This window comes from Brachycentrus maculatus, unplaced genomic scaffold (genome assembly GCF_059751285.1).
Source record: "Brachycentrus maculatus isolate JH-2025_06_01 unplaced genomic scaffold, ASM5975128v1 h1tg000269l, whole genome shotgun sequence".
NCBI lineage: Eukaryota > Metazoa > Arthropoda > Insecta > Trichoptera > Brachycentridae > Brachycentrus > Brachycentrus maculatus.
Genome location: NW_028281020.1, coordinates 2,973,318 through 2,989,288, shown reverse-complemented (window position 1 = coordinate 2,989,288; position 15,971 = coordinate 2,973,318). Strand labels below are relative to the sequence as shown.

The 15,971-nt window shown below is 31.5% G+C and overlaps 1 protein-coding gene across 1 annotated transcript in view; it reads left to right on the top strand.

The window, feature by feature from the left end:
* oys (lysophospholipid acyltransferase 6) overlaps positions 1-15,971 on the top strand; it is an 85,545-nt gene that overhangs the window by 58,688 nt on the left and 10,886 nt on the right. The window contains exons 2-7 of the mRNA XM_088266425.1: positions 7,483-7,622; positions 9,016-9,093; positions 10,149-10,240; positions 12,480-12,587; positions 13,574-13,716; positions 14,539-14,653. Coding sequence (XP_088122551.1) covers positions 7,483-7,622; positions 9,016-9,093; positions 10,149-10,240; positions 12,480-12,587; positions 13,574-13,716; positions 14,539-14,653 — 676 coding nt within the window. The remainder of the gene's footprint in view (positions 1-7,482; positions 7,623-9,015; positions 9,094-10,148; positions 10,241-12,479; positions 12,588-13,573; positions 13,717-14,538; positions 14,654-15,971) is intronic.

The following is a 15,971-nucleotide window of genomic DNA, read 5'->3' as shown; positions in this document are numbered from 1 at the left end:
AAATAAGTAGTGCCAGTGACCTTTACAACTCACATCTTAAATTATACCAACACTCATTACTCAATACTTAATAAATATTTCTTATTACGTAAAAAAACGTGTCAATGTTTTTCTTCAAATTTCCTCTTTTCAATGCTATTTTAATTTATGTGAATTTTAATTAAAGAGAAATTATGTTCGTTTGCCCTTATGTCGTCGGTCTAACCCGGATATTGTGTTATCCGTGTATTTTCAGGATTTATTATCGATTGAAATGAGGTTTGAACTATATAATGAAATGTTTGCAAGCGACCCATGCTGATTACCATACAGGAGCTAGTCAAACTACCGATTTGATCGTTAACCGTCATTGGAAAGTATTGTATTTAATTTTTGTTGTTGTTTTTTTTTAAGTATTTATTTGGCTGTTACCCAGTGAAAGGATGTTTCTGTGTTCTATGAGTATTTGTTTTTCGTGAATATTGAAACATATTTTTCAATTAATAAATCTTAATTTTGCGTCTTAAAATGTACGTATTATTACAAACAAACAAAAAATCATTTAAAAAAAAGTTTTTTTTTTTTAATATCATTAAGGCGGGATATTCGATAGCCCGCAACTTAATTTTCCTCAAACCCAAGTAACAACTAACGTAATTGATTTTTTCATCTTAAAACACCTTTTTGTATTGAAAAAAAAAAAAAAAAAATAGCAACGAGCTATGGAGTTTCAAATGGAAAAAAATTCAATATGTATTCTGAAAAAAAAGCTTAATTCCAATATGTATTATTTAAAAAAATAGAATGTTCGCGGTGACACGTCTGGCTTCTCGCGCAGCCGACCGCTTACTGATTTGTGTATTTGCGAGTACCCCCTTAACTTTAATAGCATTTACTTACACTTATAACTACTCAAAATATTAATCACATCCGTTTTTGGTCGACCCGAAGACCAACATGCACTAAGAATTGCAGAAAATCATGCACTAAAGGTCGAGGTCTAACATGCACTATTACATGTTTTGTTTACATTTCGACATCTCAACATAGGTGAAGAAGAATATAGAAGTCTGGATATTTACAGGGCTTACGACCTGTCGTAGGCTGGTTAAAACAACAAGTATTTGGGCACACTCAAAATGATGTTAATTATGTTATTATTTATTATCATTTAAATATTTGTCACAAGAACATTTTTCTAATAATCACTTTGCAGTTTTTCTTGAATGCGTCTTGGCATCTTTTTTTTTTTTTGTTTCATTACGAATAAAAAAATAATTTAAACTTGAATTGGTTGTAATCCATCTTGGTATATATGTACATATTCAATTATAACTTGTTAATATAAACACAAAACATAACATAACTCATAATGTTATATTCTTTTTTATTGTTTGATTACAGAAAAAAGTAATTTATACTTGTATTGGTCCATATTGTAATTATAATCTATCTTAGTGTGTATGTACATATTTAATTATAACTTGTTTACATAAACACAACATAACATAACTCACAATGTTAAAACCCTTTGTGTTATTGTTTGATTACGAAAAAAAGTAATTTATACTTGAATTGGTTATAATCCATCTTGGTATATATGTACATATTTAATTATAACTTCTTTATATAAACATAAAACATAACATCACTCACAATGTTGTTTTTTTTTTTGTCGTTTGATTATGAAAAAAAGTATTTATACTTGAATTGGTTAGAATCCATCTTGGTACATATCGCGCACTCCTTTCAAGAACGTCATAAATCAAAAATAGAAAATTTTCAGTTATGCATGTTTTCGGAATGCCAAGAAAATATACTATATCCCAGCAAAAGCGGCATATTTTTAACTTAATATTTACCCGCTACAGGGCAGAAAGTGTTGTTTTTGCATTTTGAAGAAAAGGTATTGTTTAATTATTTTTTTAAATATACTTAATTTTTTTCATATGGAGAAATAACCTTCAGGTTTTACCTAAAAAGGTCTCTTGCACAGTTAAAAGTCCAGTAAGTGGCTTGATATTTATTTTTAATACATTGTATTATATTTTAAAACTTTAAAAACGTTCTTCTGAAAAATCAAGTTTTTTGATTTATGACATTCTTGAAAGGAATGAGCGATATGTCATAACTTGTTTATATAAACACAACTATAACATAACTCACAATGTTATATTCTAAATTTGGTTGAAAGGGGTGGGTTGACCATGTTTGAATTGTTATGTTTGTATTTGGATGTACATTTTGTAGCATGTTACTGTTGAATTAGGACCTAAATACTCACTCAAACTGTTTGCCCTCCCTTGCTGGTATAATGTATTTTTTAAAACTCTATGTACAACCTGTACCTAAAACTAAGGGCATGACAATAATTAAATATGAATTGCCAGTTAAAAAAATAATCATTCAGGAAGTGGAAAACTTCTTTTCCCTTGGGAGTTCTTGTCCCAGTAAAAGACAACTCGTTATTACGGTCTATTTTTTACATAGAAAATTTAAATGATGGTCAATAAAGGATAAATAATAACTTAAAATTTATTGAGCTAAATTATTTCACAAAATTGTTGTGTACATTTACTATGTAAATTTACAATAAATATGTATATTCTGTCCTTTTGTCCCAATCCTGTGGATTTGTCTGCAGCAACAAATGACACTTTCGTCACTCCGGACTATTTTGCGAAACCCTCTTTAGCTCCTCATATGTTGAACAGCCCATGTCCTCATATAAGTCGCAAAGATATTCGCGGCCTTGGTGTCCTCTGGCGTTTGTTCTCTCTATCATCAGGTGCAGGAAACCCTCTCTCAATATGTGACCGATCCATTTGGCGCGTCTCTTCGAGATAGTCCCGAGTAGGTGCCTTCTTTCTTCGATTATTCGTAGTACCTCATCGTTCAAGATGTGGTCCCTCCAGGATATCCCTAGCATTGTTCTATACAGCCACATCTCAAATGCACTGAGCCTTTTCTTATCTCTTTCAAATAATCAACTATATTTTAATTCATATATTTTTTTCTATGAAAATAAAACAACCTTTGCTACAAATAGAATAGTCTTCATACTTTTTTAATAATTCTGCTTAGTTAATTCACTTGGTTTTTCTTTACAACATTTTGAGTGTGTCCAAATACTTGTTCACAAAATCTGGATTATCTCCAATTATCATGTGTGTGATTATAATCCAGGATTCAGACCTCACATACTGATATAAGAGTTTCTGCTTAGTAAAAAGCTTCTTTACATCTCACCAATAGATGTCTCTAGTGAAGTTCTAGTGATTCAAGAACAAGGTTTCTAAATTTGTTCATATATATAGAACTTCCAAGAATTTATGTAGTGTGGTTGTCAATAATGGGTAGAATTGGTGAATGTTACACGTGTGTAAAGTGATCACTTAAACCAGCTTATGACGGTCGTCAGCCCTGTAAATGCCCAGACTTCCATATTCTTCGTCATCTTTGATGAGATGTCAAAAAATAATATGGTTTTTCTTTAATAATTATTTCGTATTTTAAAATAATTTGGCCTTTCAGTGACTGTATTTCTGTGAACAAAAGTGTATTTTAAACCCAATTTAGCATTTCAGTGAGTTTATTTTTACAAACAACTCTGTACTTAAAAGTAATAAAAATTACCCTTTCTGTGAGTGTTTTTGTAATCAAAACTGTATTTCTTAATTCATGTATCTTTAATTGAGTGGGTTTTTTTCTCAAAAAAAAATTGTCATTTAATTTTCTTATTTTATTTACCATTCGTAAGTATTGGAAGCACTTCGTTAAAGGTCATTCGTAACAGTTCGGTCTTAAATTATTTTTAGCATATTTTTTTTAAATGGTCATATTGTTTGAGGGGTTTCTGAAATATTATTTGTAAGAGAGCACAGACGTTTTGTAATGCACATTCTTACATTTTTAACACTCTGACCTTTAAAGTTTTTATATTATAAATATTTCAAATATTTATAGCGCTTAACTTCGTGGTCAGATATTTGAACAAAATTTTAATTATATATTATTAAACTTACCAAGAATTTAGTATACCGATTTTAAGACTTACCCCTCTCTTCATCAGTCATTCCGACGAAGAGATGAGTACTTCCCGAAGCCGGCAGTCTAAAATCTTGGTATATGGTTACATAACAATATAACTAAAATTTTGTTATATTTTTTATAACAGTCACCCAAAGAAATATAAATACTATATTCTCAATATTATGAATATTTAAAGCATTTACTTTGTGGTTAGTCATTTTTACTTATTTATTTTATTACAAAAATGTTAATAATATTAGTATATAACCACTCACCGAGATTTTTATGCCTACTGGTTTCGAGACGTACCCGTCTCTTCGTCAGGACAATCACTACCACAGCATGCAAACAATACTACCCTTCACTACCATAGCACTATTTACACACAACTACACAAAATGTTTAACACATGTGATTTTTGGTCGACCCGAAGACCAACATGCACTAAAGGTTTCAGCACAAACATGCGTTACGAGCCGAGTAGACATTAAAATCTCAGTGGTGGAATCTCTCTGGAGTGGTTATAAACTAATATTATTAAAAAAATTGTAGAAAAATAAATAAGTATAAATACCATGTTTATCTAACATAATAATAATATAAAAACCATGTTCACCAACATATTTTAGATGTAGAATTTTCTAATTTATACTTAATACTGTCGTAAAATGCAAATTTTGCAATACGATGATGTAAAATCATCTCTAGTATAAATTTTCACCGTTAGTCGTACTGTATTAGTGGCCATCATTGGATATACTTGCATCGCTAATGGAAATTGGTCAAGAGAGAGTGTTCAAGTGTCTGTATTGAAGTATGTCTGTGTTCACTGCTGTTTGGTTTAGGTCAATTAGCAATGTGCTATTTGTATGCTTGAATTGATAGTCAAAGCATTGTATATTATTGCAATGCCGGAACCGTATTTCAATTTCGCAGTTTGTAGGAATGATTCATAGTTAAACAAATACAATGAATTCAATTTTATTCCTGTTTAATTATAACAACATTGTCATATCGCCCGCTCCTTTCAAGAACGTCATAAATCAAAAAACCTGATTTTTCAGGAGGACGTTTTTAAAGTTTAAAAATATAATACAATGTATTAAAAATAAATATCAAGCTACTTATTGATCTTTTTACTGTGCATCAGATCTTTTTAGGTAAAACCTAAAGGTTTTTTCTCCATTTGAAAAATATTTAGTATTTTTAAAAAAATAATTAAACAATACATTTTCTTCAAAATTAAAAAACAACACTTTATGCCCTGTAGCGGGTAAATGTTAAGTAAAAAATATGCCACTTTTGCTGGGATGTAGTACATTTTCTGGGCATTCCGAAAACATGCACAGCTGAAAATTGACGATTTTTGATTTATGACGTTCTTGAAAGGAGTGAGCGATATATCAAAAAATAATAATAATAATAATAATAATAATAATAAATTTAAAAAAAAAATGTTTGAACCATTTCCTATACGGTAAGATGGAGTTTAACTCTTTACGTTCTTGAAAGGAGTGAGCGATATGAGAAACAATGTTCATTCAAAAGAAATGGTTTTATTATTAGATTGATTGTTCTTATCCTTCTAATAATAAAACCGTCCGCCTCCGTAGTGTAATGGTTATTGCGCTAGGCTACCATGCTGGAGGTCCCGGGTTCGATTCCCAAGAGGGTCAAAATAAATATTAGTGATTTTTCAGTCTAATATTTATTTGATATAACCCTGGACTGGTACCTGAAGCGGAAGGCTGATCACCTTTCCTTCGTGTATTTAACGATCAAGATAACACTGCTTCTATACGATGCAGTGCCCTATGCACCATTGGGGTGCGGATAAGGGTTAGAAGAAGTTATCAATTCTGAAATCAAGGTATTATCTTTGGTGTATTAAATAGTAAAAAAAAAATTGGTTACGGATTTATATATTTTTTAAAAAAATATCTAGTTTGATTTTATAATTAAATTGTTATCATTAGGCACCATTTTCCTTTTCCTATCTACTATTCCTTCTTCATACACTAGTAATATTCTTCATCTTAAGCTCCTTCATCTACATCATCTGTATCCCATCAAATATATTTCACTTCTATGTATGCCTCCATAGCGTAGTGGTTAGCGCTTTAAGCTTCCGTACTTGAGGTTTCAGTTTCAATTCCCATAGGGTTCAAAATAAATATAAGCAATTTTATGTTCTCATATTTATTTAATATCACCCTGGCCTTGTAGCCGCAGCGTAGGACTGATCACCTTACCTTTACGTAATAAGTATTAAGAAAACTCTGTGTCAATACGATACAGGGCCTTATGTAGTGTGTATTGTGTGCAAAAAGGCCCTAAAATAATAAAAATAATTTAATATAATTTATATTTAACGCACTAAATATGTGATTTTCCATTTTATAATTAAAATGTAACTTTTTAAAATCACTATAAATATTTTATTATAACTTAATTATAATGTCTACCGGTTTCGAAGCTAACCGCTTCTTTATCAAGACTGATGAATACTAAAACACTAACTACTAAACAATATTCAAAATAGTTTGACAGTTAGGGAAAGAAGCTTAGGCAGATCGCAAGTGGCTTTATTTTTTTGTGTTGAGTATACTCGGGCGACTATTATCTGCGAAAATTCCCACACCCGAGATAACTTAGGCAAAGTTCACTCGCAGAAAAGATCACTACCGAATAAACTCAGGTGAAAATTAATATGATTTATGGTATGTGGAAGCGGAGGAAGTGACAAGAGGGGGAAAAGATCTGACGAGAAAATCGGTACTACTGCGAGCCCTGCAATGTGGGCCTTTGTGCTTTTTTCCCCCTCTATTTTTCTTATTTCTAGGTTTTTCTTTGGATATTTATGTTCAGTTAGTAGAATTTTTCTTATTGAAAAATAAATATTACTTGAGGGTTTTTTTTTTAATATATAATGGCGTTGCATATAAAATATTATTGCTTTTGCCAATGTCAAGTTAATTTAATAAAATATGATAGACTTATTATTAAACTATAAATTAATTCAATATAATTTAAACAAAATAACGAAAAGTTTGTAGATAATTGGGTTCCTGCTCGCCAGGATGAGATGAATATCTGTAGGGAGGGGAACAAGCGGGGCGAGAGTTTTAAAAAATGATGGCATTTGGTCATTTATTGGGCAAACAAAGAATATATGGTTAAGGTCTTCCTCTTCAAAACGACACGGGGGAGTCAAAGACACTACTGAAGGGGTTAATAATATAAAAATTATTACTTTTAATTTATTTTTATTTTTATTGAAGTGATTTAATCATTAAAGAATTTAAGTTGTTGAATCAGTAACCAGAGTATTGAGAATTTAATGCGGTTTCCGAACGTAGACGGGTTTATTTTCTGTGGTTGAGACGCACACAATCAACCGTCATTGTGTGGATGCCTTTATGTTACATGTTTTATTATGCGGTTTAATAATGAGTATTCTGTTTGTTCCAGGTGAATTTCTTGCTAGCCCAGTGCGGCGCCCTGGTGACTGCGGGAGCCCTGCGGGGCCCGCTGAGGGATGCGCCCCCATACGCACGACACGCTATCTGTCTCCTACTGGGACTCTTCACAGGATACTTTTGCTTTGGCAAGTAAGTTCACTTTGTTAGACCCACCAATCACCAGCAAGCAGTCATGGGGTATGAAGCAGGGATAGAAAAAATACCTTAATTAATTGATTCAGCAGTCACTTTTTTGGTAAAATCAATCTATTTGCAATTTGGTAAATACCACTATTTCTTAAAATCTATTGTAATTTTGTGTATCAGTATTGTGTTTAGGTGCATTCCGCATTATTTTCAAACACCATATGATGCGGAGTGCATCGAAACACATGTCAAAATAGATTTTAAGAAATAGTGGTATATACCAAGTAAAACCTTATTATGAATAAAAAAATACCGCCTGGATGGAATCATTAACGGTCTCAATATCAACAAGTGTTGTGAGTGAGCTTATCTTGACTTATTAATAAGGTGAAGGAGGAAATTGGATGCCCAGAAGTCTAGGCATTTACAGCACTTGTAATGGGTTATCGGCTAGTTTGAGTGATGACTTTATTAGCTTAACATTTATTATTCTACCCCTGATTGAACAACCAAAATAACTCTGATGTCACACACAGTAGACTCTCTCTTAACCGGCCTTGACGATACCGACCTAGGGCCGGATAATGAAAATGCGGGTTAAAGAGAAGTTAGTGATAAACACATTTAAAAAAACACTTTTACAAGTTCAAAACGTTCAAGTTGCTACTTGTCTGCGTGTATTTAGGCGCGAGGCATTCCTAGAAGAGGCCAGTTAAAGCAGCGCCAGTTAAGAAAGCGTCTACTATATGTATATATTTTTAAGTTCATTAAGTGTTATCGGTGAAGACCAAATGCCGCCTATACAATTCCTGCATTGCTCCTGTTCTCTTATACGACTGTGAAACATGGCACCATACAAGGGCCCAGAGCAGCCGTGTACTAAGCTTTGAGAATAAGTGTCTGCGGAGAATTTTAGGCGTGCGGTGGTTTGACTTTGTGAGGAATGAAAAGATAAGGCGTAGGACGCAGCAAATCTTGGTCACAACTGTCGTCAAGAAAAGGCGATTCAGTTGGCTTGGCTATGTACTCCGCATGCCTCCTGAGAGCCTTAATCAAGCTTGCCTCTTTTACAAGGCATCAGGTTCGCGCCGCCCAGGACGTCCACTGCTGACAATTCGTCGGCAGTTCTCGTCAGAACTTCGGGACACGGATCTGATTAGGGAGAATGCAAGGGAGCTGGCAGCCGACAGAAAAGCCCGGAGACAGTTTGTGGACTCCATATGCTCCGCCTAGGGAGCGGATATGGTTTAATAATAAATATAAATAATAATAAGTGTTGTAGGATTTCAGCCGTGAAAGAGTATTTAATGCGTGAATGAAAGCATATATATTTAAACATATGAAAATCACTAATCATATCTCTGTATTGTATTTAGTTTGGTTTCTTTATTTTCAGGAAGGCTATACATTTAGCTCTGCTTCCAGTGATTTGTTTCTTCCTCATGAAGACCGCCCCAGAAAGAGTTATGGCCAAGTAAGTAATCCAGTTATGCAGTTTAATTAGTAAAATTATTTGACCTTACTGATTTAATTGGAAAAAAATGTCAAAAATCAACACTCCGTGAAATTTATAATTGTGGATCCAATTAACGGATCTGATTGTGGATCCAATTTACTGTAAATTAAAATCAGCATTGAACACAATTATTATTATAATCTGTAAATGTAACTTTTGCTAGGAAGGTCTGATGTCTGGCGTAAACTCTGGACTTCAAATAAAGCTTAGATTAGTGGTGCCCAAACTATTTTTATTTCCAACCACCCATTTTTTACTAAATGTTTTTTTTTAAATATATTTATTTGGTAGTCACCCAGTGAGAGGATATTTCTGCCAGTGTTAGGTCTTATTTTTATTTACAAATAAAATAATAATGACAATTTATAAATTGAAAAAATATTTTAAATACGCGTCTTAACCCATTCATCAATGTTGTCAACCTAGATTTAGCAGGAAAAACAATTGCAATTTGCGAATCATGTTTGAATGCTAAAAATCATTACATTTTCACCCAGTTTCAGTGCATTAATAGATTCTGGTCAATTTTACTATTTCAAAAAATTCACCATGACACCTCAAAGTTTTCTCACACCCTGACCCATGGTTTTCACACCACTAGTTTATAGTAGAATATTTAGGAATTCACAAATCATTAAATGGCAAAGTGATCATTTTTGTTGCCACGGATGTTTTGGTTCTGTATCTGTAAATGTAGGTCAACAAAAGGTTTTAAATTTATGTTTATCTCCGATTTTAGTAGTTGTCATTATAAAAAAAAACATTCTGTGAATTTTCATTAAATGGTTAGTCCAGTTTAAATCAATTTAGTTTTTTCCGTACATAGTATAAAATGATTTCTTTAGCTAGCTTGAGTTTAACATGAATAACAATATTTCTGTTAGCAGAAAGCTTTAACCAGAGCCATCGCAAGTCCATCTTGTCAAGAAATATGGGCACATTTGTAATTAGTGTTTATAAGTTGTTTGTGTAGTAATAATTTTTTTTATTAATTGATATTTATTTTGTTGCAGCGCTGTTTTAGGTGTTGCCATAGCATATCTCTCCTGTATCCATCTACACAGACAGTTTTATTTAGAAGAGTCCTGTAGTCTGGATATAACGGGTTTGTTCTATACTTAATCCTTTCCTAAAATGTTGGATAAATTAAAATATATATAATTTAAAACGAATTATGAAAGTGCTGAAAAGACTAGAAGTGAAATTTTGATAACCTTTTTGTTGTGATTAATTTATAATAAGTTTTTATTTTTATGTATAAATAATAAATAAATAATAGGTTTCTGGTTCCTCGTCATATTTTAAAAATCAATATCGTTAGTACATTACTGATTTTATTAGAGAATATTTATACAGAAAAAGTTAGCAGAATCTTACAAAACTGTACATATTTTTATTTGCTACAACAACAAAAAAACGATAAAAACTTTTTCCTTTTTCGTTTCCAATTTCAAGTTAAGATGATTGTTAAAAATATACATTCCTTAGTTACAATATTTCAACGTGTGAAGATACAGTAATGCATTAAACTAAAAAATAATTATTTTATAAAATTATAATTTAAAAAAATAGTTTCTCTTTACACTGAAAAATAATTATTTTATAAAATTATAATTAAAAAAAAAAAAATGTGAGTGGATCAGAACACAAAGTATTTTTATTTCTCGAAATAATATATCAATATGATCCACAAAGTTAATGCTTTCAATATTCAAAACATAGTTTCTCTTGACTAATTAATTTTTTACTTCATAATGATATAACTCAAATAAAAATAAAAATAATTAAAAAATAATACTTAATTTTATTTTAATATAATATTATTATAAAAAAAAATACAAAATTTATGAAAACAGTTCATTACAATGCTTCCTCGATTTACATTAGGGCAAATATATTGCTTATAAGTATTATAAATAATATATTTTGATCAACTATTGATTTGTATTTTTTTTTAAATTAAGTCAGAAAATATTTTCCTTAATTACAATAAGCTCTATTCAAATTGAGAGTTTTTTTGTATTTACCTACACATTTTAATTTTAATAAATAGCAAAAATATTTATTAGGTACATAAATAATAAATCATTTGTGTGCAAAAAAAAATAGCAAAATATTCATTCAATGTTGACCTTCAGTTCAAAAGATATAGCTACTTTACGTCATACCTAATATTGGGCACGAAAATCAAATAATTGCTTGCGTTATTGCCAATTTGGCTGGAAAATACCCCAAAACACAGATATGGTAATACAAAAATTTAAAAACTCTCCACTGATTTAATTGTTTGATTACACAATCACCGAAATATATACAGTATGCACACACTCGTGTGTGCATGCTTTTACAGATAAATGTAACGTAGTATGTAACAACAAACATAACACGTGTGTAAGCGCTGTGTATCACAGTTCATATCTCGTATCTAGGGTAGTAAATAAATTTCATTAATTGATTCGGCAGTCACTTTGTGGTAAAATCTATCCATTTTTAATTAATGTTTTACTTAGTAAATTCCACTATTTCTTAAAGTTGAGGTTTCACTATATTAAAAATAATTTAATTGGAATGCATTTTTGAAAAAAAATTGTATATAAATTTATGTTGATATACCCAATTATATAATATAAATGATTGCAAATAAATGAGTCAAGGTTAAAGATAAAAAAGCAATAGAGCGATACAGCTGATTTTTCATATACATAATTCTTTTTCCTTAACATTGATAAATTTAATATTTAATACACTGATTTTGTGATTTATCCATTTTACTATTTTATTTATTTATTTATTTTAAATCTATGCTAATGTGTAAAGACAACTAGCCGTAACTCAAGTTGCAGCTGTTTGGCTTAACACGGCTCAAAGCATTTTTATAACTGGCCTTCATCATATATAATCACAGATTTTGCTGTATCTCTTTCCTTTACCTAGATATTCATTATCCAAATAGGCATAAAACTGTATTAATTTGTTGCATGTTTTGGCAAAAGGCATCATTTGAAGTTAACTATAAACTTGATTATCTCAAAACTACTGTTTTTAACTTGCAACTATCTGCCTTTGCACATTAGTGTGTTAATAATTATTATAACTTTTCGAAGCAACAATGTTATTCTTTCTCAAAATACCGTAAATTGAAACCTAGTTCACGCAAGCCTTTATTGCATTTTTCTTATTACTATTTAACACTTTGAATTAACTTACATATTTTGGTTATACAATTCACATGGTTATGGGCATGATTTGATGCGGAAATATTTGACATACAATTCGGTTACCACCATAAATGGTAAGAAATTATTTTTAAGAGTAATTAGCCAATTGTTTTATTATTATTGCAGGTCCGTTAATGATAATAACGCAAAGAGTGACGTCTGTAGCATTTTGGGTACACGATGGAAGAGAGAAATGTGGAGATGCCAATTCTACGAAGCCAAACAGAGATAACGGTAAAAATAATATTAAGATGCTGGAATGTAAATGCACACAGAATGTTTTCAATGTTATATTTTTCAATATCGTTTAAATTGTAATGTGTGTAAACCAATTTGTTAAGTAAGGCAATTCGTGTAAAAATGCTATTTCTATTAAAATAATTCTAAAGTATATTATGTTCGGAGAATCTGTCACTGCAGATTTTAATATGAATAGACAAACAAAACTATCCTATTCACAAAGATCTACATAAGTAGATAAAAAGCAATTTGATATCCAAAATATTTTATTATATATAGTATTTTGTATGAATTTGATACCTTGAAATGGATTTCGCAAAGGCCTGTTTAACTGGACTGCCTTGTGAACTGTCCTGTAAAATGGCTTCATGTAAATGGCCTATCTTTGTTTATCGTCTTATGCATTACTTTTTTGTATGAACAAAGGTGCCAGAGATCGCATTGTTAATTCATAAAATTACATTTTCACTTCTTTGAATAAATTTAACTTCTTACACTGAAAAGTTATTGGTATGCCAAATCAATAAAATCCCGTTATTTATTACTATCTTATTGTACTAATATGATTCTGGTAAAATTATTAAATTGAGAAATATGACTTTATTTTTTGCCAGTATAACAGTTTTATATTGTTGTCAGCATGCCACTTTTTCGGCGGCACTCCAATGCTTAGGGTTAATTTATTATATTCAAATGTTCAAATTTTTACAAACCTTTGTCAAAGTTATATCTTAAGGTGGAGACTGACCAGAGCATTTCGTCGTAACATCGCTCGCGGCGAGCATCACCGAGCATCCGAAACTATGGATGGAGCGCTTGGCTCCGTGTACTGACTGCCTGAATGCTCGCATCGTAACGTGTTACGTTATGACGAAATGCTCCGATCAGTCTCCACCTTAAAACATCTAACATTCCAGTTGGTTCTTTTGACAATAAATGCACCGGTTTTACGTTATTTTATTAATGTGCCATGTTTTCAGGTGGGCACGAAGCACTACCCAAACTGCCGTCGTCATTAGAATTCTTTTCTTATTCGCTGGCATTCCAGACACTATTGTGTGGGCCAGCGTTAACTTATATGCTATACAAAGACTTTATTTATAACAAAGTGTCAGAAGCTCAGGTAAACCATTTGCACTGTTTTTTTTATTATTTACACAATGTATAGTAGACGTGGGAGATCGAAAATTTAACATTCTTTAATTACTTAATTCGGTTTTTTATTGTAAAAAAGCTAATCACGCAAATCAGTATACAAATTTGGTCGCTGTAGATCATAATATATTTGAAAACTTGATATTCACTGATGCATTAGTACAAGCAAGACATCTCTATAATGTGATTATTATCAGAGCTGTATGTAATATTTTTTATGTGATATTTATTACAGAGCTTTGTGTATTTTATTTTTTTCTTTTATTTATTCAGCTAAAATTTATTCAATTTGACTCCATTATGTAAAATTAATTCATTGTATAAATCTATGAGAATGATATTTTTTTTTAAACTCAAAATGATTTGATTAATATTCAATAGCACATACCAAGCTTTTGGAGGTTTCTTAATTTCCTTTATTTATTCTATAAAAATACAATAAAACTGGTCACTATATGAATACATCTGGAAGTATTCCCCTTATTAAAAACTGCTCCTCACCATTTTCCGGGGAGTCAATATCATCATATAATATAATCACAAAGTTGTAAACTATACAAAACATTTTAACTCTGAATTGCAAAAGTTTATATTTTTTCAAATAATTATAAATTTATTTTTCATTCACTAAATCATTCATTTTTAGCTATTGGAATTTATCATCCTATTACCAGCTAACGACTCGGTGTAATGTTAACAGGATACATAGTCATCGTGATATTGTTTCTAGTAATGTGACGTTATATCGTATTGATTTGAGCGAATTTGATGATATTATTTTGCTTTTTAGCATTCTGACGAGCCAAACAGAAGACGAGCCGTTTGGGGCAAACTTTGTGGGGCACTTTTGGCAGCTTGCCTTCATCTCATGCTTTCCCCACAATATCCTATAACTCACCTTTCTAGTAAGTTCTACTTTAATTCTCACACACTGTTTTTGATGTAGAATTGTCTCTCCCTACACAATGAATTCTGTACCGGTACGTGTCATTGTGTGGAGAAGAGTTCACTTTTCCCAATAATAATAATATTCTTTGCAGATTTTTTATTTGTGATTTTTTTGGCGCATATTTGCAAATGAAATCTTTTTTATACTGACATAAGTAACATTTTGCAAATTTATATGGTTAAATAAAGGTCGGTTTGCCTTCATTGTGTAGTTGTTACCGCATTTGGCTACTATGCTGGACGTCCTGGGTTCAATTCCGAAGAGGGTCTAATAAATAAATTTGTTTTTTTTTCTTATCTAATATTTATTCAATATTACTGTGGTCCAGTAAGACTGATCACCTCGGTTTCATACAACGATTGATAAACTTAACATTGCATCAATTTGATACAGTGCTCATTGGGTGAAGAAAAAATAAAGGTAATCTGTTAAGTAACTATTTTTTGTTAACATTTTTCAAAAATCCGAGCATTCTGTGATATCATTATGTTTGTCGAAAAATAAATTTTTGTCCATAGTTCATCCAGCGAGATAAGAGTGTCGGGTTGTGGTCCCGTGGTTAGTGTCGCAGACTCTTATGGTGGGGACTGACCGGAGTATTTCGTCGTAATGTAATGTCATAACATCGCTCGCGGCGAGTATGTGCGAGCATCCGAAACTATAGATAGAGCGCTCGGCTTGCTGTACTGACTATACGAATACTCGCGTCGTAACGTAACACGTTACGGCAAAATGGCTCTGGTCAGTCCCTACCATTAAGCCAGAGTTTCTCGCTTCGAATCCACTCTACCACTATTTCTAATAATGAGCCGCTTAGGTTCATAGAAATAGTATGAAATTGAAATATTTGTATAAATAATAAAAACACAAATATTTCTCTGTATATTTAAAAAAAAAAGTTTGGATACGCACAACCGTTTCTTGAAACATAACCCTTGCACATATGAAGTGCACTGGAAATACCAGTACAAATTATTCAGTGTAGAGTAGGTGGCTTTGTATTGTAGATAATTAGGATGCACCTTTCGCAGTGGCTGTGGAGATGGGCAGTGATGTGATAAATAAAATAATTTGTTTCGACGGCAACGTTTCCTTAGTATTTTCACAGCTCATATGCTCACGCTACACTACCATAGCCCAAATTATATTTATTCTGGCTTCGTTTTGTTTGTTTTAAATCTTAGTTACCTCGGCCGACTGCTAGCGCCGTTTTGAAAAGAAAATGGCGAAACTTTAGCATCTATAGTGGACAATTAAATGAGTTCCATTCACCA